This window comes from Oncorhynchus kisutch, unplaced genomic scaffold (assembly GCF_002021735.2).
Source record: "Oncorhynchus kisutch isolate 150728-3 unplaced genomic scaffold, Okis_V2 Okis09a-Okis19a_hom, whole genome shotgun sequence".
Lineage (NCBI taxonomy): Eukaryota > Metazoa > Chordata > Actinopteri > Salmoniformes > Salmonidae > Oncorhynchus > Oncorhynchus kisutch.
In genome coordinates, this window is record NW_022261985.1 from 5,962,404 (window position 1) to 5,982,307 (window position 19,904).

A 19,904-nucleotide genomic window follows, 5' to 3' on the forward strand; every position below is an offset into this window, starting at 1 on the left:
TGATCGTCTGTTCTCTATTTGTTATGTCTCTCTATATGTCTCTACTGTTTTGTCCCTCGTCTCTCCTTGTTTCAGATACCCATAGACAGCCCTACTGAGCTCCGGTCCCAGCTCCACCAGACTACACACCCTGGTTCACACCACTCTGTGGCCAGAGATGCTCTAACATACAGGGCTGACAAACACCGCCGGGAGGCTGGCTCGGCGTTGTTGCCGTGGGCGAGGCGGGGTGGAATGCAGGGGCAGGACACTCTCCAGGGCCTTGGAGAGCCGGCCCGCAAACGTGTCACCGTCTTCCGACCCCCGGCAGGGGGAGTGGGGGGCGGAGAGGACCGGAGGAGGGGTGGAGGGCCGGTTGGGAAGGCAGGACAGAGCAGGAGGTGTGGAGGAAAAGTAGGGGACGCAAACGGACATGCTACGGCCGCGGTGGCGGGGAGGTGGTGAGAGAGGCTGCAGGCGGAAGGAAGGAGGGAAGGACAATTAACCACAGAATGGATGGAACACAGGTGAAATAAACACGGGTGAGCTAAACACGGGTGAGCTAAACACGGGTGAGCTAAACACGGGTGAGCTAAACACGGGTGAGCTAAACACGGGTGAGCTAAACACGGGTGAGCTAAACACGGGTGAGCTAAACACAGGTGAACTAAACACAGGTGAGCTAAACACAGGTGAGCTAAACACAGGTGAGCTAAACACAGGTGAGCTAAACACAGGTGAGCTAAACACAGGTGAGCTAAACACAGGTGAGCTAAACACAGGTGAACAGAGGTGACAAACAGATCTAAAGATCTGAAAACACGGGACACGATAAACACTATGGAATAAAGACACGTGGCATTAGAAGACGGTAGTATGAAGGTTAGAAAGAGGTTTAAAAAAATCCGGCAAGAGCATATTGTGAACAGAAAGAGGTTAGATAAGAGGTAAGTAATACTGATTAAAAGGAAAAGTAATCTATAATCTCAAATAAGAAATGTGAGTACTAGAGCCATTTCTAGGTCATCTAAAGTGTTTATTAACAAGCTAGAATCTAATCTATTTCTTGCGGCTTTGTTCAAAATGAAAACACTACCTGAATAAGAACCATTCAATGTAGTGGTCTTGCACTACTATCTAGGGCATTTAAGAAGATTACCCTCAGACCAATCCCAGTGTCCGTGTCCAAAACGGCACCCTATTCCCTATATAGATCTAGGCTCCTGGTCAGACTTAGTGCACTATATAGGGAATAGGGTGCCATTTCAGACGCAGATAGTGTTCTAAATCATAGTGTGGCTGAAAGGAAAATACAGGAAAATCACTGCCACAGTCTATGTACTGCTCTGCTGCAAATATAGCTAGGTAGCCAGCTGCGTGGCAGGGGACTTGGCAATGCCAGTGTACCAGAGGTGCAGTCTGCTCTGTCTGTACAATGATTCACAGACACATTCACCTTGCTGATTCTACACAATGGCCTAAAAATAAATCAATGTTCCGCCAAGAGTGGTCAGGGAACAGTTGATTTGGGGGTTGATGAAGCTATTCCTTATTCATCCCACAGTAGCTCTACAATGTTGCATTTAGATTTGATCTGTACCTAGTCAATTCTTCTGTTTATATAGTCTAGTGAAGCCTACTGGTTAGAGTCTAGTGAAGCCTACTGGTTAGAGTCTAGTGAAGCCTACTGGTTAGAGTCTAGTGAAGCCTACTGGTTAGAGTCTAGTGAAGCCTACTGGTTACAGTCTAGTGAAGCCTACTGGTTAGAGTCTAGTGAAGCCTACTGGTTAGAGTCTAGTGAAGCCTACTGGTTACAGTCTAGTGAAGCCTACTGGTTACAGTCTAGTGAAGCCTACTGGTTACAGTCTAGTGAAGCCTACTGGTTACAGTCTAGTGAAGCCTACTGGTTACAGTCTAGTGAAGCCTACTGGTTACAGTCTAGTGAAGCCTACTGGTTACAGTCTAGTGAAGCCTACTGGTTACAGTCTAGTGAAGCCTACTGGTTACAGTCTAGTGAAGCCTACTGGTTACAGTCTAGTGAAGCCTACTGGTTACAGTCTAGTGAAGCCTACTGGTTACAGTCTAGTGAAGCCTACTGGTTACAGTCTAGTGAAGCCTACTGGTTACAGTCTAGTGAAGCCTACTGGTTACAGTCTAGTGAAGCCTACTGGTTACAGTCTAGTGAAGCCTACTGGTTACAGTCTAGTGAAGCCTACTGGTTATAGTCTAGTGATGCCTACTGGTTACAGTCTAGTGATGCCTACTGGTTACAGTCTAGTGAAGCCTACTGGTTACAGTCTAGTGAAGCCTACTGGTTACAGTCTAGTGAAGCCTACTGGTTACAGCCTAGTGAAGCCTACTGGTTACAGTCTAGTGAAGCCTACTGGTTACAGCCTAGTGAAGCCTACTGGTTACAGTCTAGTGAAGCCTACTGGTTACAGCCTAGTGAAGCCTACTGGTTACAGTCTAGTGAAGCCTACTGGTTACTGGTTACAGTCTAGTGAAGCCTACTGGTTACTGGTTACAGTCTAGTGAAGCCTACTGGTTACTGGTTACAGCCTAGTGACGCCTACTGGTTATAAGATAGCAGAGGATACTATATAGTCAAGAGATGAAGGGCTATGAACTCATTCTCAAAGTAAATCACAGCTTTGTTGATGGAACCTTCCAGAACTGAATTCTGTTGCAGCCCAGGAATAATAGCTGGTAGAACTCGTGAACACATTGTTTACATCCAATGAGATGTTTAACAGAACAACATAGCACAGCGGTTAAAAGGGATTTACTAAAAAGAAGTGATGTGATTTATATCACACTGGGAACCAATAACATTTGATGATAACACACAATAAATAAATTGACAAAGAGGAAGACATAAAATAATCTCAAATGACACAAAACCCAACAGTAGTGGAGCAGACTGCATAGACGCACCAATCAATCCCATCTTTCAGTATGAAAAACACAACACGTAAGAATAGACTGCAAAATATGAAGATATGAAGTCCACAAGCCTTTTTCAGGTTGGGTTTTATTGATATACAGCTGTGTTGTTGCTTATTCAGATGTACAAATAGCAGCAGCTAGGCATCGTTTCAAGGTCAAATATGTCATTTAGGACCAATGGCAATATCATTTTAACACTTCTACCACTATCATTCAGCAGATTGATTCACTGTAAAGTAATGGCACTTGATGGTCAAATAAAACCAAACAATGGTAAAATGATTGCAGAATTTAAAGTGGCTGTGGTTGTCATGCCCAATAACTTTTTATTCAAGCTTATCAAAGACTACACACACACACACACACACACACACACACACACACACACACACAAGGTGGAATTAATGTTTAATTCATGTTGAATGCAAACAATTCTTGATAAGCTTGAACAGCTTGGAAATCTCAGTCTAACATATGCCATCGGGTGTATGGTTTGCGGTGACAGCTCCATAGCCTTAGGAAGGTGAGCTATAATTCACTGACACTATGGAGATGGCCGAGTCGGCTCCAGTAACAAGGCTTGTGATTCAGTGTGTCTGACACTGATGAGTGATGGCTGGCTGAGGTGACTGCCAGTGTGCCAGACAGAGAGCCTAAAAACACCAGCATGGCACCTCTAAAATAAACCGTATGGGATTGATGGAGGCCCTGACAGCTTGCACAGCTAACTGCCTAATATCTATACAAACAACACAAATAATGAGAAATACCAACATGAGTAGTATGAATAATATGTACCATAAATTATTGTTTGGGATTGGGGGGTGATGGGTTGGGGGAGAGGGGGGACAGGGTACTGTACTAGAACGAGATGCATGGTATAACTGAGGATGCAGCAATGTGGAAGGTATGAGGGGAAAAAGGAATCAAACGCAAAGCATGGAGTTTGTTTACTTCTGAGTGACTTTGGTTTCTCCAACATGCATCATTCTGTTCAGAAATGCTAATCAAACCAACTGACATTGGGCAAAACAACAGTTCAATTCATTAAAACAAAAGAAAATGTAGAAGACAACTGACCAAACTGCTCCTGGAACTAAAACACAGAGTAACTGATTTCAGAAACTTGCAGCTGTTCTCACTTTTGTCAGATTAAAGGCTAGTTAATTCTGGTACTTACCTGTAAGTCACTGTGACTGAAGACCCAAGAGCATGACTGGGGCCTTCTAACCTTTGGGATGGTCTTCATATACTGTACATCTGTCTAAACCCTTTGGGATGGTCTTCATATACTGTACATCTATCTAAACCCTTTGGGATGGTCGTCATATACTGTACATCTGTCTAAACCCTTTGGGATGGTCGTCATATACTGTACATCTGTCTAAACCCTTTGGGATGGTCTTCATATACTGTACATCTGTCTAAACCCTTTGGGATGGTGTTAATTAGACATCTGTCTAAACCCTTTGGGATGGTGTTAATTAGACATCCGTCTAAACCCTTTAGGATGGTGTTAATTAGACATCCGTCTAAACCCTTTAGGATGGTGTGAGACATCTTTCTAAACCCTTTAGGATAGAACATGGCACATGGGTTCTAGAAAATAGGTTTTAGACTTGACCTTTAGGGGAGGCCGTGGGGTTAAGCTCTGTTAGTGGAGACAGACGGTACCTACGGAACAGGAAGGGCAGCTCATTTGTGACTAGGCTATACATTTTGGGTGTAGATTAACATATTGGTTTGTCCTTCCTTCATGTGTGTTTTGGGCGTAGATCAACCGTTGTCTTGTGTGACTATTTGTTTGGGATTCCTTTGTGTGTTTTGGGCGTTGCTCAATCGTCTTGTGTGACTGTGTTTGGGATTCCTTAAATTAGTTCGTTTTTCTGGGTCTTCGGTTTCAACTTTCAATCTAAAAATGCTCTGGTATTGTTTTATGACTAAAAGCTATACCTGTTCCTGTTCCTGTTCCTCGAGTGGAAACATGAGAGCATATTAAAAGACTGAATTAACAGCCAGTTTAACATTTGATATTCTATAAAGGCCCTATTCCTTCCAATACACTGAAGAATACTGTTCCAGACATTGGTTTGGGAGTCTCTTGGCAAACAGCAAGACCATCAGTGTTACTGTTGAAAGAAGAACTGTAAAACCTGACCTCTGGTTCTCTCTGAAAATTGCCACTGAGTTTGTCATTTATTCATTTGTGAATAAGTGGATTAGAACACAGCTGCTGGTCACTAGGCTACCCTGCCGCTCTAACCACTGCGGTACCAAGAGCACCGAAATGTTAAACTGAAGAACTCGTGGGACTACAGTAGGCTGATGTCAGACAGTCTCTGCTGTATTGGCAACTCCTCTTATAATTGTCATGATTAGTGTAACCACGACCATAGGAGTTGGCAAGACGGCACAAACAGATGTGGGATTATAAAGGACTACAGGACAAACCTGAGAGAGAGAGGGCAGCCGGGAAGGAAAAAGGTTGCTCCATTTCAAAGATTGAGAACCTCTTCATCTCAAAAGGGAACTGGCTCCAAATCCAGTCTTCAGACATCACCTTCATGCATATTACAACTACAAACTCCACTGAAATTCACTTCACTTCTACCTTCCTAAGAACTACAAAAACTATATAATAATCCCTCCGACTCGTCACTTACCATGTTCTGCTGTTGGTAGGCATTGAGCTGCTGCTGTTGTTGCTGCAGCTGGGGGGAAGGGGAGGGGGAGGGGGCCTGGGTGGCAGGGATGTTGCTATAGGACATGGTCAGCTGGCCCAGATGGGACTCAGAGAACACGGACGAACCCTGGCCGTTGTCCACCGCTCCGTCAGCTGTAGGTGGAGGAGACAAGAACCCACACAGTGACCAGATGAGAAAGGAGGGGAGAGGGAGGGAGAGAGAGTTGGAAACGCACACACTACCGTTATATATATATATGAATGAGAGCGAGAGAGAGCGAGCAAGAAATACAGATCAAGCGAGCCATTGAGATATACACAATATCAACTACATTGTATTCCTGGTTTACAGTGCATTCGGAAAGTATTCAGACCCTTTGGTAGCGATTACAGCCTCAGGTCTTCTTGGGTATGACGCTACATTGGCACACCTGCATTTGGGGAGTTTCTCCCATTCTTCTCTGTAGATCCTCTCAAGCTCTGTCAGGTTGGAGGGGGAGCGTCACTACCAGGGGCAGGTTTTCATCAAGGATCTCTCTGTACTTCGCTCCGTTCATCTTTCCCTTGATCCTGACTAGTCTCTCAGTCCCTGCCACTGAAAAACATTCTCACAGCATGATGAGTCCTTTAGGTGCCTTTTTGGCAAACTTCAAGCAGGTGTCAAGTGCCTTTTGCTGAGCCTTATTTTCAATGACGGCTGAGGAGTGGATTCCGTCTGGCCACAACCACAAAGGCCTGATTGGTGGAGTGCTGCAGAGATGGTTGTCCTTCTGGAAGGTTCTCCCATCTCCACAGAGGAACTCTGGAGCCCTGTCAGAGTGACCATCGGGTTCTTGGTCACCTCCCTGACCAAGGCCCTTCTCCCCTGATTGCTCAGTTTGGACGGGCGGCCAGCTCTAGTCTTGGTGGTGCCAAAATTCTTCCATTTAAAAATGATGGAGGCCAATGATGGAGGCCACTTCCCCAGATCTGTGCCTCAACACAATCCTGTCTTGGAGCTCTATGGACAATTCCTTTGACCTTATGGCTGTTTCTTTTTCACTGACACGCACTGTCAACTGTGGGACCTTATATAGACAGGTGTGTGCCTTTCCAAATCATGTCCAATCAATTGAATTTACCACAGGTGGACTCCAATCAAGTTGTAGAAACCTCTCAAGGATGATCAATGGAAACAGGATGCACCCGAGCTCATACCAACGGGTCTGAATACTTATGTAAAAAAGGTTTTGTTTACATTTTTTAAAATAAATTAGCAAAAATGTATAAAATCCTCTTTCACTTTGTTATTATGGGGTATTTTTTTATTTGACCGTTATTTAACTAGGCAAGTCAGTTAAGAACAAATTATTATTTTCAATGACGGCCTAGGAACAGTGGGTTAACTTCCTGTTCAGGGGCAGAACAACAGATTTGTACCTTGTCAGCTCGGGGGTTTGAACTTGCAAACTTCCGGTTACTAGTACAACGCTCTAACCACTAGGCTACCCTGCCGCTCTATTCACTAGGCTACCCTGCCGCTCTAACCACTAGGCTACCCTGCCGCTCTATTCACTAGGCTACCCTGCCACTCTATTCACTAGGCTACCCTGCCGCTCTATTCACTAGGCTACCCTGCCGCTCTAACCACTAGGCTACCCTGCCGCTCTATTCACTAGGCTACCCTGCCGCTCTATTCACTAGGCTACCCTGCCGCTCTATTCACTAGGCTACCCTGCCGCTCTATTCACTAGGCTACCCTGCCGCTCTAACCACTAGGCTACCCTGCCGCTCTATTCACTAGGCTACCCTGCCACTCTATTCACTAGGCTACCCTGCCGCTCTATTCACTAGGCTACCCTGCCGCTCTATTCACTAGGCTACCCTGCCGCTCTATTCACTAGGCTACCCTGCCACTCTATTCACTAGGCTACCCTGCCGCTCTATTCACTAGGCTACCCTGTATTGCGGGTAGATTGATGGGATTGCTTATATATTTAATACATTTTGAATTAAGGCTGTAACATAAAATCTGAAGGGGTCTGAATACTTTTCCGAATGCACTGTAAATAAATCCCATCTCTGAGTGAGACGCTGTGCCTAGTCCACATACATGTCATGGAGATGTTGGCCTGTTGGTACTGCTGCTGGTCCATCTCTGGGTCCTCCTTCTCAGTCTGGGCTATAGGGGGCTGGGGGTGTAACTGACTCTGCTGGGGGGATCTGAGGGCCTCTGCTGCCTGTAGGGGATACTGCTGCTTCTGATTCCTCTTCTCCAACTCCTCTCTGACCAGCTGCCTCTGTTCTCTCTTCTTTTGGATCAGAGACACTCGGTCTTTGATGGCCTTGGCCATCGTCTTGTGGTCTCCCTCGCACACATAGCCAGACTCGACCTGTTGGGACAGGAGAAGGAACAACCATGACTAGAGTCCATCTGTTTTAACAGTCGCCACAACATCTCTCTCAGTGACGAGCTTCTACACCTCTATCCAGACACCTTTTTCATCAAGGTTGCAGTTCTGTTTTTAAAATCACCAGATCAATTACTTATAACAAAAATACATGGTATCAATCGATCCACCGTCCAACAATAAACCGTACCATTTCCTGTGCCACATCTTCGGGGAAGTCCTTGTTGAGGTCGAAGGAGAACTCGATGGCTTCGTTGTCCTTGTACTTTCCCTTCAGCTTCTTGACGTCTTCTATCCTCAGCCACAGTTTGATAGCGATCATCTCCCCATCGTCCTCCTCGGCTAGCTCCACACGCACACCAGTCTCCTCCTGGAAGAACGCATGGCTCAGCAGGATCTTAATGACATATCTGTGGCAGTGGAGGAGGGATGGGGGAAGAGAGGGGGGAGAAGAGAGAGAGGGGGAGAAGAGAGAGGGGGAGAAGAGAGAGAGGGGGAGAAGAGAGAGAGGGGGAGAAGAGAGGGAGGAGAGAGGGGGACAATAGAGAGAGGGGGAGAAGAGAGAAAGAAGGGAAGAGAGGGGGAGATTAGAGAGAGAAGGGAAGAGGGGGGAAAGAGAGAGAGGGGAAGAGAGAGGGGGAGAAGAGAGAAAGAAGGGAAGAGGGGGAGATTAGAGAGAGAAGGGAAGAGGGGGGAAATAGAGAGAGGGGAAGAGAGAGGGGGAGAAGAGAGAAAGAAGGGAAGAGGGGGAAAATAGAGAGAGGGGAAGAGAGAGGGGGAGAAGAGAGAAAGAAGGGAAGAGAGGGGGAGATTAGAGAGAGAAGAGAGGGGGAGATTGATGGTAGAGTTTAGCATTAAGGCCAAAACAGGTTTTATTACATTCAATAAGTTCTGCATGGTGCATGATTAACCTATTAGCCTATTTACAGAGGACATTACACAACTCTGTGTGGGCTGGCCTAAAGGACTGCAATAGATCTGTGTTCTGACATCCAGTACTATGGCTTAATATCCTATAATAACTACGTATATTTACAATCCATAAATTATATCCCATATTAACTATGTACAGTCGTGGCCAAAAGTTTTGAGAATGACACAAATATAAATTCTCACAAAATTTGCTGCTTCAGTGTCTTTAGCTACTTTTTGTCAGATGTTACTGAAGTATAATTACAAGCATTTGATAAGTATCAAAGGCTTTTATTGACAATTACATGAAATTGATGCAAAGGGTCAATATTTGCAGTGTTGACCCTTCTTTTTCAAGGCCACTGCAATCCACCCTGGCATGCTGTCAATTAACTTCTGAGCCACATCCTGACTGATGGCAGCCCATTCTTGCATAATCAATGCTTGGAGTTTGTCAGAATTTGTGGGTTTTTGTTTGTCCACCCGCCTCTTGAGGATTGACCACAAGTTCTCAATGGGATTAAGGTCTGGGGAGTTTCCTGGCCATGGACCCAAAATGTCAATGTTTTGTTCCCCGAGCCACTTAGTTATCTCTTTTGCCTTATGGCAAGGTGCTCCATCATGCTGGAAAAGGCATTGTTCGTCACCAAACTGTTCCTGGATGGTTGGGAGAAGTTGCTCTCTGAGGATGTGTTGGTACCATTCTTTATTCATGGCTGTGTTCTTAGGCAAAATTGTGAGTGAGCCCACTCCCTTGGCTGAGAAGCAACCCCACACATGAATGGTCTCAGGATGCTTTACTGTTGGCATGACACAGGACTGATGGTAGCGCTCACCTTGTCTTCTCCAGACAAGCTTTTTTCCGGATGCCCCAAACAATCAGAAAGGGGATTCATCAGAGAAAATGACAGTACCCCAGTCCTCAGCAGTCCAATCCCTGTACCTTTTGCAGAATATCAGTCTGTCCCTGATGTTTTTCCTGGAGAGAAGTGGCTTCTTTGCTGCCCTTCTTGACACCAGGCCATCCTCCAAAAATCTTTGCTTCACTGTGCGTGCAGATGCACTCCCAGCTGCCTGCTGCCATTCCTGAGCAAGCTCTGTACTGGTAGTGACCCGATCCCGCAGCTGAATCAACTTTAGGAGATGGTCCTGGCGCTTGCTGGACTTTCTTGGGTGCCCTGAAGCCTTCTTCACAACAATTGAACCGCTCTCCTTGAAGTTCTTGATGATCCGATAATGGGTTGATTTAGGTGCAATCTTACTGGCAGCAATATCCTTGCCTGTGAAGCCCTTTTTGTGCAAAGCAACGATGATGACACGTGTTTCCTTGCAGGTAACCATGATTGACAGAGGAAGAACAATGATTCCAAGCACCACCCTCCTTTTGAAGCTTCCAGTCTGTTATTCGAACTCAATCAGCATGGCAGAGTGATCTCAAGCCTTGTCCTCGTCAACACTCACGTGTATTAACGAAATAATCACTGACATGTCAGCTGTTCATTTTGTGGCAGGGCTGAAATGCAGTGGAAATGTTTTTGGGGGATTCAGTTAATTTGCATGGCAAAGAGGGATTTTTCAATTAATTGCAATTCATCTGATCACTCTTCATAACATTCTGGAGTATATGCAAATTTCCATCATACAAACTGAGGCAGCAGACTGTGAACATTAATATGTGTGTCATTCAAAACTTTTGGCCACGACTGTATATTTACTATCCATAAGTTATATCCCATAATAACCATGTATATTTACTATCCATAAGTTATATCCCATATTAACCATGTATATTTACTATCCATAAGTTATATCCCATAATAACCATGTATATTTACTATCCATAAGTTATATCCCATAATAACCATGCATATTTACTATCCATAAATATCCTATAATAACCATGTATATTTACAATCCATAAATGATATCCTATAATAACCATGAATATTTACAATCCATAATTGATATCTATAATAACCATGTATGTTTACAATCCATAATTGATATCCTATATTAACTAGGTATATTTACTATCCATAAATTATATCCTATAATAACCATGTATATTTACTATCCATGACTCAGACAAAGGGCATGATTGAATGCTCAATGTTACCTCTCAGGACAACTTATCATGTGAGGCTCAGCTGGTAAGTGTGTCACGTTCTGACCTTAGTTCTGTTATTATATCTTTGTTTTAGTATGGTCAGGGCGTGAGTTGGGTGGGCAGTCTGTTTTTCTATGTTGGTTTTTGAGTTCGGCATAGTATGGTTCTCAATCAGAGGCAGCTGTCAATTGCTGTCCCTGATTGAGAATCATACTTAGGTAGCCTTCACTTTTGGGTTGTGAGTGTTTGGTCCACACGGTACTGTTTTGGGTTTTGTATATTCACGTCATCGTTTGTTGTTTGGTTCGAGTGTTCTATTGTCTTTATTAAAACACATTATGGACACTTCCCACGCTGCGTTTTGGTCCTCCGATCCTCCATACACATTATGGACACTTCCCACGCTGCGTTTTGGTCCTCCGATCCTCCATACACATTATGGACACTTCCCACGCTGCGTTTTGGTCCTCCGATCCTCCATACACATTATGGACACTTCCCACGCTGCGTTTTGGTCCTCCGATCCTTCATACACATTATGGACACTTCCCACGCTGCGTTTTGGTCCTCCGATCCTCCATACACATTATGGACACTTCCCACGCTGCGTTTTGGTCCTCCGATCCTCCATACTACTCCTCTTCGTCAGAAAACCCTTACAATGTGTGTGTGTCTTTGGATAAATGTGCATGTCTGCTAAGTTCATTATTATATTACAGTGATGTTTAATGCATGACTGAGTAGAATACATGTGCAGCACAGGGTGAGCCAGCGATAGCTAACATGGTAAACAACTACAGGAGCTCTCTCTCACACACACACACACACACACAAAAAAAACATTTGTCACATGGTAAACAACAGGGTGTAGACTAACCGTGAAATGCTGACTGTCAGGTCTTCCCAACAATGTAGAGAAAAATAGAAAGATAATAACACCAGGAATAAATACACAATGAGTAACAATGAGTTGATGTGCAGGGGTACGAGGTAATAACTTGACTATATACACGAGGTACCAGTACTGAGTTGATGTGCAGGGGTACGAGGTATTTGAGGTAGATATGGACATATAGGTAGGGATAAAATGACTAGGAAACAGGATAGATAATAATCAGTAGCAGCAGTGTATGTGGCGTATGTGGGGCGGTGGGTAGCCTATCGGTTAGAGCGTTGGATTAGTCACCGAAAGGTTGCAAGATCGAATCCCCGAGCTGACAAGGTAAAAATCTGTCGTGCTGCCCCTGAACAAGGCAGTTCCTAGGCCGTCATTGAAAATAAGAATTTGTTCTTAACTGACTTGCCTAGTTAAATAAAGGTTCAAATTAAATGTTTAAAAAAAATGTTATGAGTCAAAAGAGTTAGTGCAAAGGGGCGTCAACCAAATTGCTACCTGGACTGTCTGCATGAACTATTTAGTATTCTTATGGTTTGGGGGTAGAAGGGGTCCTGTTGGTTCCAGACTTGGTGCACTGGTACCGCTTGCTGTGCAGTAGCAGAGAAAACAGTCTGGGCCTTCCTCTGACACGGCCTGGTATAGAGGTCCTGGATGGCAGGGAGCTCGTCGCCAGTGATGTACTGGGTTGTAGAGCACTGCCCTCTGTAGAGCACTGCCCTCTGTAGAGCACTGCCCTCTGTAGAGCACTGCCCTCTGTAGAGCACTGCCCTCTGTAGAGCACTGCCCTCTGTAGAGCACTGCCCTCTGTAGAGCACTGCCCTCTGTAGAGCACTGCCCTCTGTAGTGTCTTGCAGCCGGATGCCAAGCAGTTGCCATACCAAGCGGTGATGCAGCCAGTCAAGATGCTCTCAATGGTTTAATCTGTAAAACTGAGGATCTGAGGGCCAATGCCAAATCTTTTCGGCCTTCTGGAGGGGGAAGAGGTGTTGTCGTGCCTTCTTCACAACTGAGTTGGTATGTGTGGACCATGTTAATTCCTTAGTGATGTGGACATTGAGGAACTTGAAGCTCTCGACTTGCTCCACTACAGCCCCGTCGATATGGACCGGGCCGTGCTCAGCCCCCCGTTTACTGTCGTCCATGATCAGCTCTTTTGTCTTGCTGACGTTGAGGGAAAAAGGGTTGTTATCCTGGCACCACACTGCCAGGTCATTGACCACCATTGGCTGTCTCATCGTTGTTGGTGATCAGGCCTACCACTGTCGTGTCATCAACAAATGTAATGATGGTATTGCGCAGCCACCCAGTCGTGGGCGAACAGGGAGTACAGGAGGGGCACGTACCCTGTGTTGAGGGTCAGCGTAGCGGATGTGTTGTTGCCTTCCCTCACCACCTTCGGCGGCCCGTCAGGAAGTCCAGGATCCAGTTACAGAGGGAGGTGTTCAGTCCTAATGTCCTGAGCTAAGAGGGCACTATGGTGTTGAACGCTGAGCTGTAGTCAATGAACAACACTCTCACATAGGTGTTCCTCTTATCCAGGCGGGAGAGTGCCGTGTGGAGTGCAATAGAGATTGCTTCATCTGAACATCTGTTGGGTCAGTACGCGAATTGGAGAGGGTCCAGAGTGTCTGGGATGATGGTGTTGATGTGAGCCATGACCTCCACAGTATTTCATGACTACAGATGGCTACAGGGCTGCCAAGTGTCTGACATGTCACAAAGAACAGAATAAGAGAATCCCATGTCTGTTACAGGTGGCTAACACACTGTAGGCACCACTGGGTCCACACAGTGAATGCTCTAGTGCAGGGCTCTCCGATCCTGCGCCTGGAGTTACCCTCCTGTAGGTTTTCACTCCCACCCCAGTTGTAACTAACCTGACTCAGCTTATCAACAAGCTAATAATTATTAGAATCAGTTGCGCTAGATTAGGGTTGGCGTGAAAACCTACAGGACGCTAGCTTTCCAGGAACAGGGTTGGCGTGAAAACCTACAGGACGCTAGCTCTCCAGGAACAGGGTTGGAGAGAAAACCTACAGGACGCTAGCTCTCCAGGAACAGGGTTGGAGAGAAAACCTACAGGACGCTAGCTCTCCAGGAACAGGGTTGGAGAGAAAACCTACAGGACGCTAGCTCTCCAGGAACAGGGTTGGAGAGAAAACCTACAGGACGCTAGCTCTCCAGGAACAGGGTTGGAGAGAAAACCTACAGGACGCTAGCTCTCCAGGAACAGGGTTGGAGAGAAAACCTACAGGACGCTAGCTCTCCAGGAACAGGGTTGGAGAGAAAACCTACAGGACGCTAGCTCTCCAGGAACAGGGTTGGAGAGAAAACCTACAGGACGCTAGCTCTCCAGGAACAGGGTTGGAATGAAAACCTACAGGACGCTAGCTCTCCAGGAACAGGGTTGGAGAGAAAACCTACAGGACGCTAGCTCTCCAGGAACAGGGTTGGAATGAAAACCTACAGGACGCTAGCTCTCCAGGAACAGGGTTGGAGAGAAAACCTACAGGACGCTAGCTCTCCAGGAACAGGGTTGGAGAGAAAACCTACAGGACGCTAGCTCTCCAGGCACAGGGTTGGAGAGAAAACCTACAGGACGCTAGCTCTCCAGGAACAGGGTTGGAGAGAAAACCTACAGGACGCTAGCTCTCCAGGAACAGGGTTGGAGAGAAAACCTACAGGACGCTAGCTCTCCAGGAACAGGGTTGGAGAGAAAACCTACAGGACGCTAGCTCTCCAGGAACAGGGTTGGAGAGAAAACCTACAGGACGCTAGCTCTCCAGGAACAGGGTTGGAGAGAAAACCTACAGGACGCTAGCTCTCCAGGAACAGGGTTGGAGAGAAAACCTACAGGACGCTAGCTCTCCAGGAACAGGGTTGGAGAGAAAACCTACAGGACGCTAGCTCTCCAGGAACAGGGTTGGAGAGAAAACCTACAGGACGCTAGCTCTCCAGGAACAGGGTTGGAGAGAAAACCTACAGGACGCTAGCTCTCCAGGAACAGGGTTGGAGAGAAAACCTACAGGACGCTAGCTCTCCAGGAACAGGGTTGGAGAGCCCTGCACTAGTGAGTCTAGTTTAAATAGCAAACATACTATTATTGTTGAGACCGACCGCATAGTTAAGTCATACATTTCATGCATCGTTGAGTTAACAAACCTCAACCATGCAACATTAGTATCAAGTACCAGGATAATGACAAAGTGGGGAAAACCCCAAGGATTTAGTTTAAATAGTAAACATACAAATGATGTTGTTAGACAACATCGTTTAAGTCAGTCTTTTTATCCATTGTTCTGTCTAAAACCTCAACCATCATTAAGGACCCAGAGTGGGGAAAAAACAAGGCTTGATTATACTTAGGCTAGTGGGAATAACATCCTAGCCACATATTAAAAGCTTTACTGCACTTCAATTTTCTCAAGGGTGTAGTTTGGTTTTTGTTGCAGGGTGTTGTATGATATTATGTCTATAACACAAAACAGACTTTTATTAGAATGACAATAAAAGATACAGAGATGAATCCTACTAGTAGGAGACAGCATAGATGTATTAATACAACCGGCGGCTTGGCTACTAAAAGCACATTTCTGCAACGGGGATTTTAGGATCTCCCAGTGTTCATGCATCGTTAAACAGTTGGCACCAGAGAAAGACAGCCAAGTCACCAACAGTCTTTCCACTACATCATCACACCGGGGTTTCATCAGTGAAACATCACACCGGGGTTTCATCAGTGAAACATCACACCGGGGTTTCATCTGACAACAAATTACCAAATATGGCTTGCATTCCTCCCCCACATTTCATATTTCAATGCACTAATTCAAAATTGTTGCCCTTAGTTCAAGGACTGGACGGCCTTCATAGTGCAAACACAGTGCAGCATAGCAGAGGGATATATTGATTTGTCAGTTGTGTGTGTGAGACAGCAGTCTTTCCAGCCCTCACTCATTGACACAATCATTCACTACTCAACTGGCCTCACTGAGTAAAGTTGACCTTCAAATGCAAACTTTAAAAAGACACCCAGTATATATCTTTCACATACTGAGATGTAGTAAAAGATTTCAGAAAAACGCATCAACAAAGCCTTCTAAGGATTGACACGTATTTAAACATGAAGGCTGTAAATCTTCATGAGAGTGACTAGTAAAACTGATGGACATGTCATAAAAACTTTACCAAAAAAAAAAGTGTTCTTCAAAACAAGTCAGTTTGTTCCCCCTCTAGGCCAGGGGCATTCAAGCTTTTTCAGCGGGGACCCCATTTTTTACAGTAGAATGTCAGGGGACCCCATTATTTTCCCAATAATCTCTTGCCCCAAATCTAATGAAAACCTTTAAAATCAACAAATAATCTTCAATTCATTGCATTTTCAACTCTTATCCAAATGAAAATAAACCAATAAATACATTTATTCCATACAACTGTATCTTTAAAGTGATCTTTTCTCTAAAACTTTTGTTTCTTGCCCCATAAAATATTCGGTACTGTTAATTTGTATTTTATTTTGGCGACCCCACTTCAGTGTCACGACCCCGACTTTGAAGAATACTGCTCTAGGCAAAAACGGACACGTAGTCAAGCCAACCATGAGTGACATTCATATTTAAACAGTGATGAGGGGTTTTGACAGACACAGGTAGTTGCCAGCTAGAGACAGTAATACAGGTTCAGTTCCTCTTGTTTTGGTTCAACAGGAACAGAGAGTGGAAAAGGACAACACTCTGTCCACAAACTGTGGGAGATTTATGTGACGATTCAGAGTGGCAGTGTGTGGGGCCTGTTTGTAGGACTAAGTACTCAGGGAGAACTAAGCGGCAGGCTGGCCAAGGCCTTCAGGCCCTCAGACTCTCAGACTCTGAACATCATGTGTGTGAATGACAGATGAAAGGACTAACAGCACCCCAAGGTGTGTGTTTGTGTACAGTACACACACACACGCTCACACGCTCTCTCACACACACACACACACACACACACACACGCTCTCACACACACACACCCCCTAGCTCACCTCTCATCTTTGTTCTGGCGGATGCATCCCTCGATGATTTCCTTCACTTCTGGTATGGCTACCTTGTCAAAGCTGGCCGGCTTGACTCCCTGTGGGGGCAGAAACACAGGAGAACATTAAATCAATGTGCCAGCTGAAGCATGAGGCCAACAGAGACCCCCATTTCACCTCATTATCGAGCAGGGGGGCGTCTAGTGGAAAGATCAAGGCCAAGGAATCAAGAGAGAGAAACAGCGAGAGAGAGAGAGAGAGAGAGAGAGAGAGAGAGAGAGAGAGAGAGAGAGAGAAAGAGAGAGAGAGAAAAAGAGAGAAAAAGAGAGAGAAAAAGAGGGGGTCTCAGTTAAAAAACAACTTTCAATTCTGGTTGAGTGTAGCAGTGGGTCATTTTCCTTACGACAGAGACCATAAAGGGGTGTGTGTTGTGTGTTTTGTGGGCCCCAGTGAGCTCTAAACAGCCAGGGTAACCAGCCGTGTTGATTTAACTCAGGGAGTGTGTGGTGTGGCAGGCCTGAAGCTCTAGCTGAGACAGACTTGGAATTCTGTCACCGGCGCAGCCCAATGTAGCCAAAGTCTGGCTCGAGACGCTTCAGTAAACCTGGGCCCCGAGCATAACAGGATCAACATAGAAACATACATGTGCACACAACATGCGAGCCCCATTAGCCTACCATACAAACAAGTTTTACTGGACAACATTGATCAAATCAGGAACAGCTGGGTGTCTCTCCCCTGAGATAAACATGTAAACAACCTGTCTCTCACAACTTGGTGACAAGTCTATTTTCAGACACCATTAGAACTCACACCAATACTTTTGCCATCCTTTCAGACGCAGATGGAAGCAGCATCTATAGAAAATAAAAGACTAAAAGCTCATTTGATCCAAATCAGGCCAAATAAATACTGTATTTCCACCATTCAGCATTTTATCAGATGCACAACCTTTAAACAAAAAGGTTCTGGTCGGGGAGGACAAACGGTTCTAAGAGTCTTGAAACGCAGGACTTGAATAAAGTCCACATCAAGAGGATCCAGTTGTTGAGATGAATACGTCCAGCCCAACGTCAGGGCAGTGAGATTCATCCTCCTGATACCAAGTTGATCCATACAACCTGAACCCAAGGCAAGTCATCCTCCTGATACCAAGTTGATCCATACAACCTGAACCCAAGGCAAGTCATCCTCCTGATACCAAGTTGATCCATACAACCTGGACCCAAGGCAAGTCATCCTCCTGATACCAAGTTGATCCATACAACCTGGACCCAAGGCAAGTCATCCTCCTGATACCAAGTGATCCATACAACCTGAACCCAAGGCAAGTCATCCTCCTGATACCAAGTGATCCATACAACCTGAACCCAAGGCAAGTCATCCTCCTGATACCAAGTGATCCATACAACCTGAACCCAAGGCAAGTCATCCTCCTGATACCAAGTGATCCATACAACCTGAACCCAAGGCAAGTCATCCTCCTGATACCAAGTTGATCCATACAACCTGAACCCAAGGCAAGTCATCCTCCTGATACCAAGTGATCCATACAACCTGAACCCAAGGCAAGTCATCCTCCTGATACCAAGTGATCCATACAACCTGGACCCAAGGCAAGTCATTTGATAGCAAGTCATTTGTAAAAATAAAAAAAAATTTGGATCCAATTAGCTAACGCCATAACGCTAGCTAATCTTCCTGGGGTCCAACACCAATTAACAAGACATTACAAACAAGAACAAAACAAGACTTCAAACTTTCAACAAGTAGACAATTGAAATACCTGACAGGAAACACATTTAACATTCAGTTGACGCTTTCTATTTCCTGTCCAGTCACATGGTCTATCACATTAGATGCTCTTTCTATTTCCTGTCCAGTCACATGGTCTATCGCATTAGATGCTCTTTCTATTTCCTGTCCAGTCACATGGTCTATCGCATTAGATGCTCTTTCTATTTCCTGTCCAGTCACATGGTCTATCACATTAGATGTTCTTTCTATTTCCTGTCCAGTCACATGGTCTATCGCATTAGATGTTCTTTCTACTTCCTGTCCAGTCACATGGTCTATCGCATTAGATGTTCTTTCTACTTCCTGTCCAGTCACATGGTCTATCGCATTAGATGTTCTATTTCCTGTCCAGTCATATGGTCTATCGCATTAGATGTTCTACTTCCTGTCCAGTCATATGGTCTATCGCATTAGATGTTCTCTTCTCTGCAGTACCCCCCCCCCACATACCCCCCCCCCCCCCAACTCAACGAACCAAAGCCTTCCTCTTCCTACCTCAGTCTCTTCTCTGCAGTACCCCCCCCCCCCCCCCAACTCAACGAACCAAAGCCTTCCTCTTACTACCTCAGTCTCTTCTCTTCAGTACCCCCCCCCCCCCCAACTCAACGAACCAAAGCCTTCCTCTTCCTACCTCAGTCTCTTCTCTTCAGTACCCCCCCCACATACCCCCCCCCCAACTCAACGAACCAAAGCCTTCCTCTTCCTACCTCAGTCTCTTCTCTGCAGTACCCCCCCCCACATACCCCCCCCCAACTCAACGAACCAAAGCCTTCCTCTTACTACCTCAGTCTCTTCTCTGCTGTACCCCCCCCCCAACTCAACGAACCAAAGCCTTCCTCTTACTACCTCAGTCTCTCCTCTGCAGTACCCCCCCCCACATACCACCCCCCCAACTCAACGAACCAAAGCCTTCCTCTTACTACCTCAGTCTCTTCTCTGCAGTACCCCCCCCCCCCCACATACCCCCCCCCCCAACTCAACGAACCAAAGCCTTCCTCTTCCTACCTCAGTCTCTTCTCTGCAGTACCCCCCCCCCCCCCCAACTCAACGAACCAAAGCCTTCCTCTTACTACCTCAGTCTCTTCTCTTCAGTACCCCCCCCCCCCCCCCAACTCAACGAACCAAAGCCTTCCTCTTCCTACCTCAGTCTCTTCTCTTCAGTACCCCCCCCCACATAC

The 19,904-nt window shown here is 45.7% G+C and overlaps 1 protein-coding gene across 12 annotated transcripts in view; it reads right to left on the bottom strand.

Moving 5' to 3' along the window:
- Positions 1-19,904, bottom strand: part of LOC109880169 (serine/threonine-protein kinase WNK1) — a 191,590-nt gene that overhangs the window by 55,978 nt on the left and 115,708 nt on the right. For all 12 annotated transcript variants that reach the window (XR_004207029.1, XM_031815482.1, XM_031815484.1 and 9 more), the window contains exons 6-9: positions 16,939-17,027; positions 8,189-8,408; positions 7,701-7,980; positions 5,589-5,761 (exon numbers count right to left, since the gene is read on the bottom strand). Coding sequence is in view for 11 of the 12 variants with exons in the window: in XM_031815482.1 (XP_031671342.1) it covers positions 5,589-5,761; positions 7,701-7,980; positions 8,189-8,408; positions 16,939-17,027 (762 nt within the window). In the remaining variant the exon portion in view is untranslated. The remainder of the gene's footprint in view (positions 1-5,588; positions 5,762-7,700; positions 7,981-8,188; positions 8,409-16,938; positions 17,028-19,904) is intronic.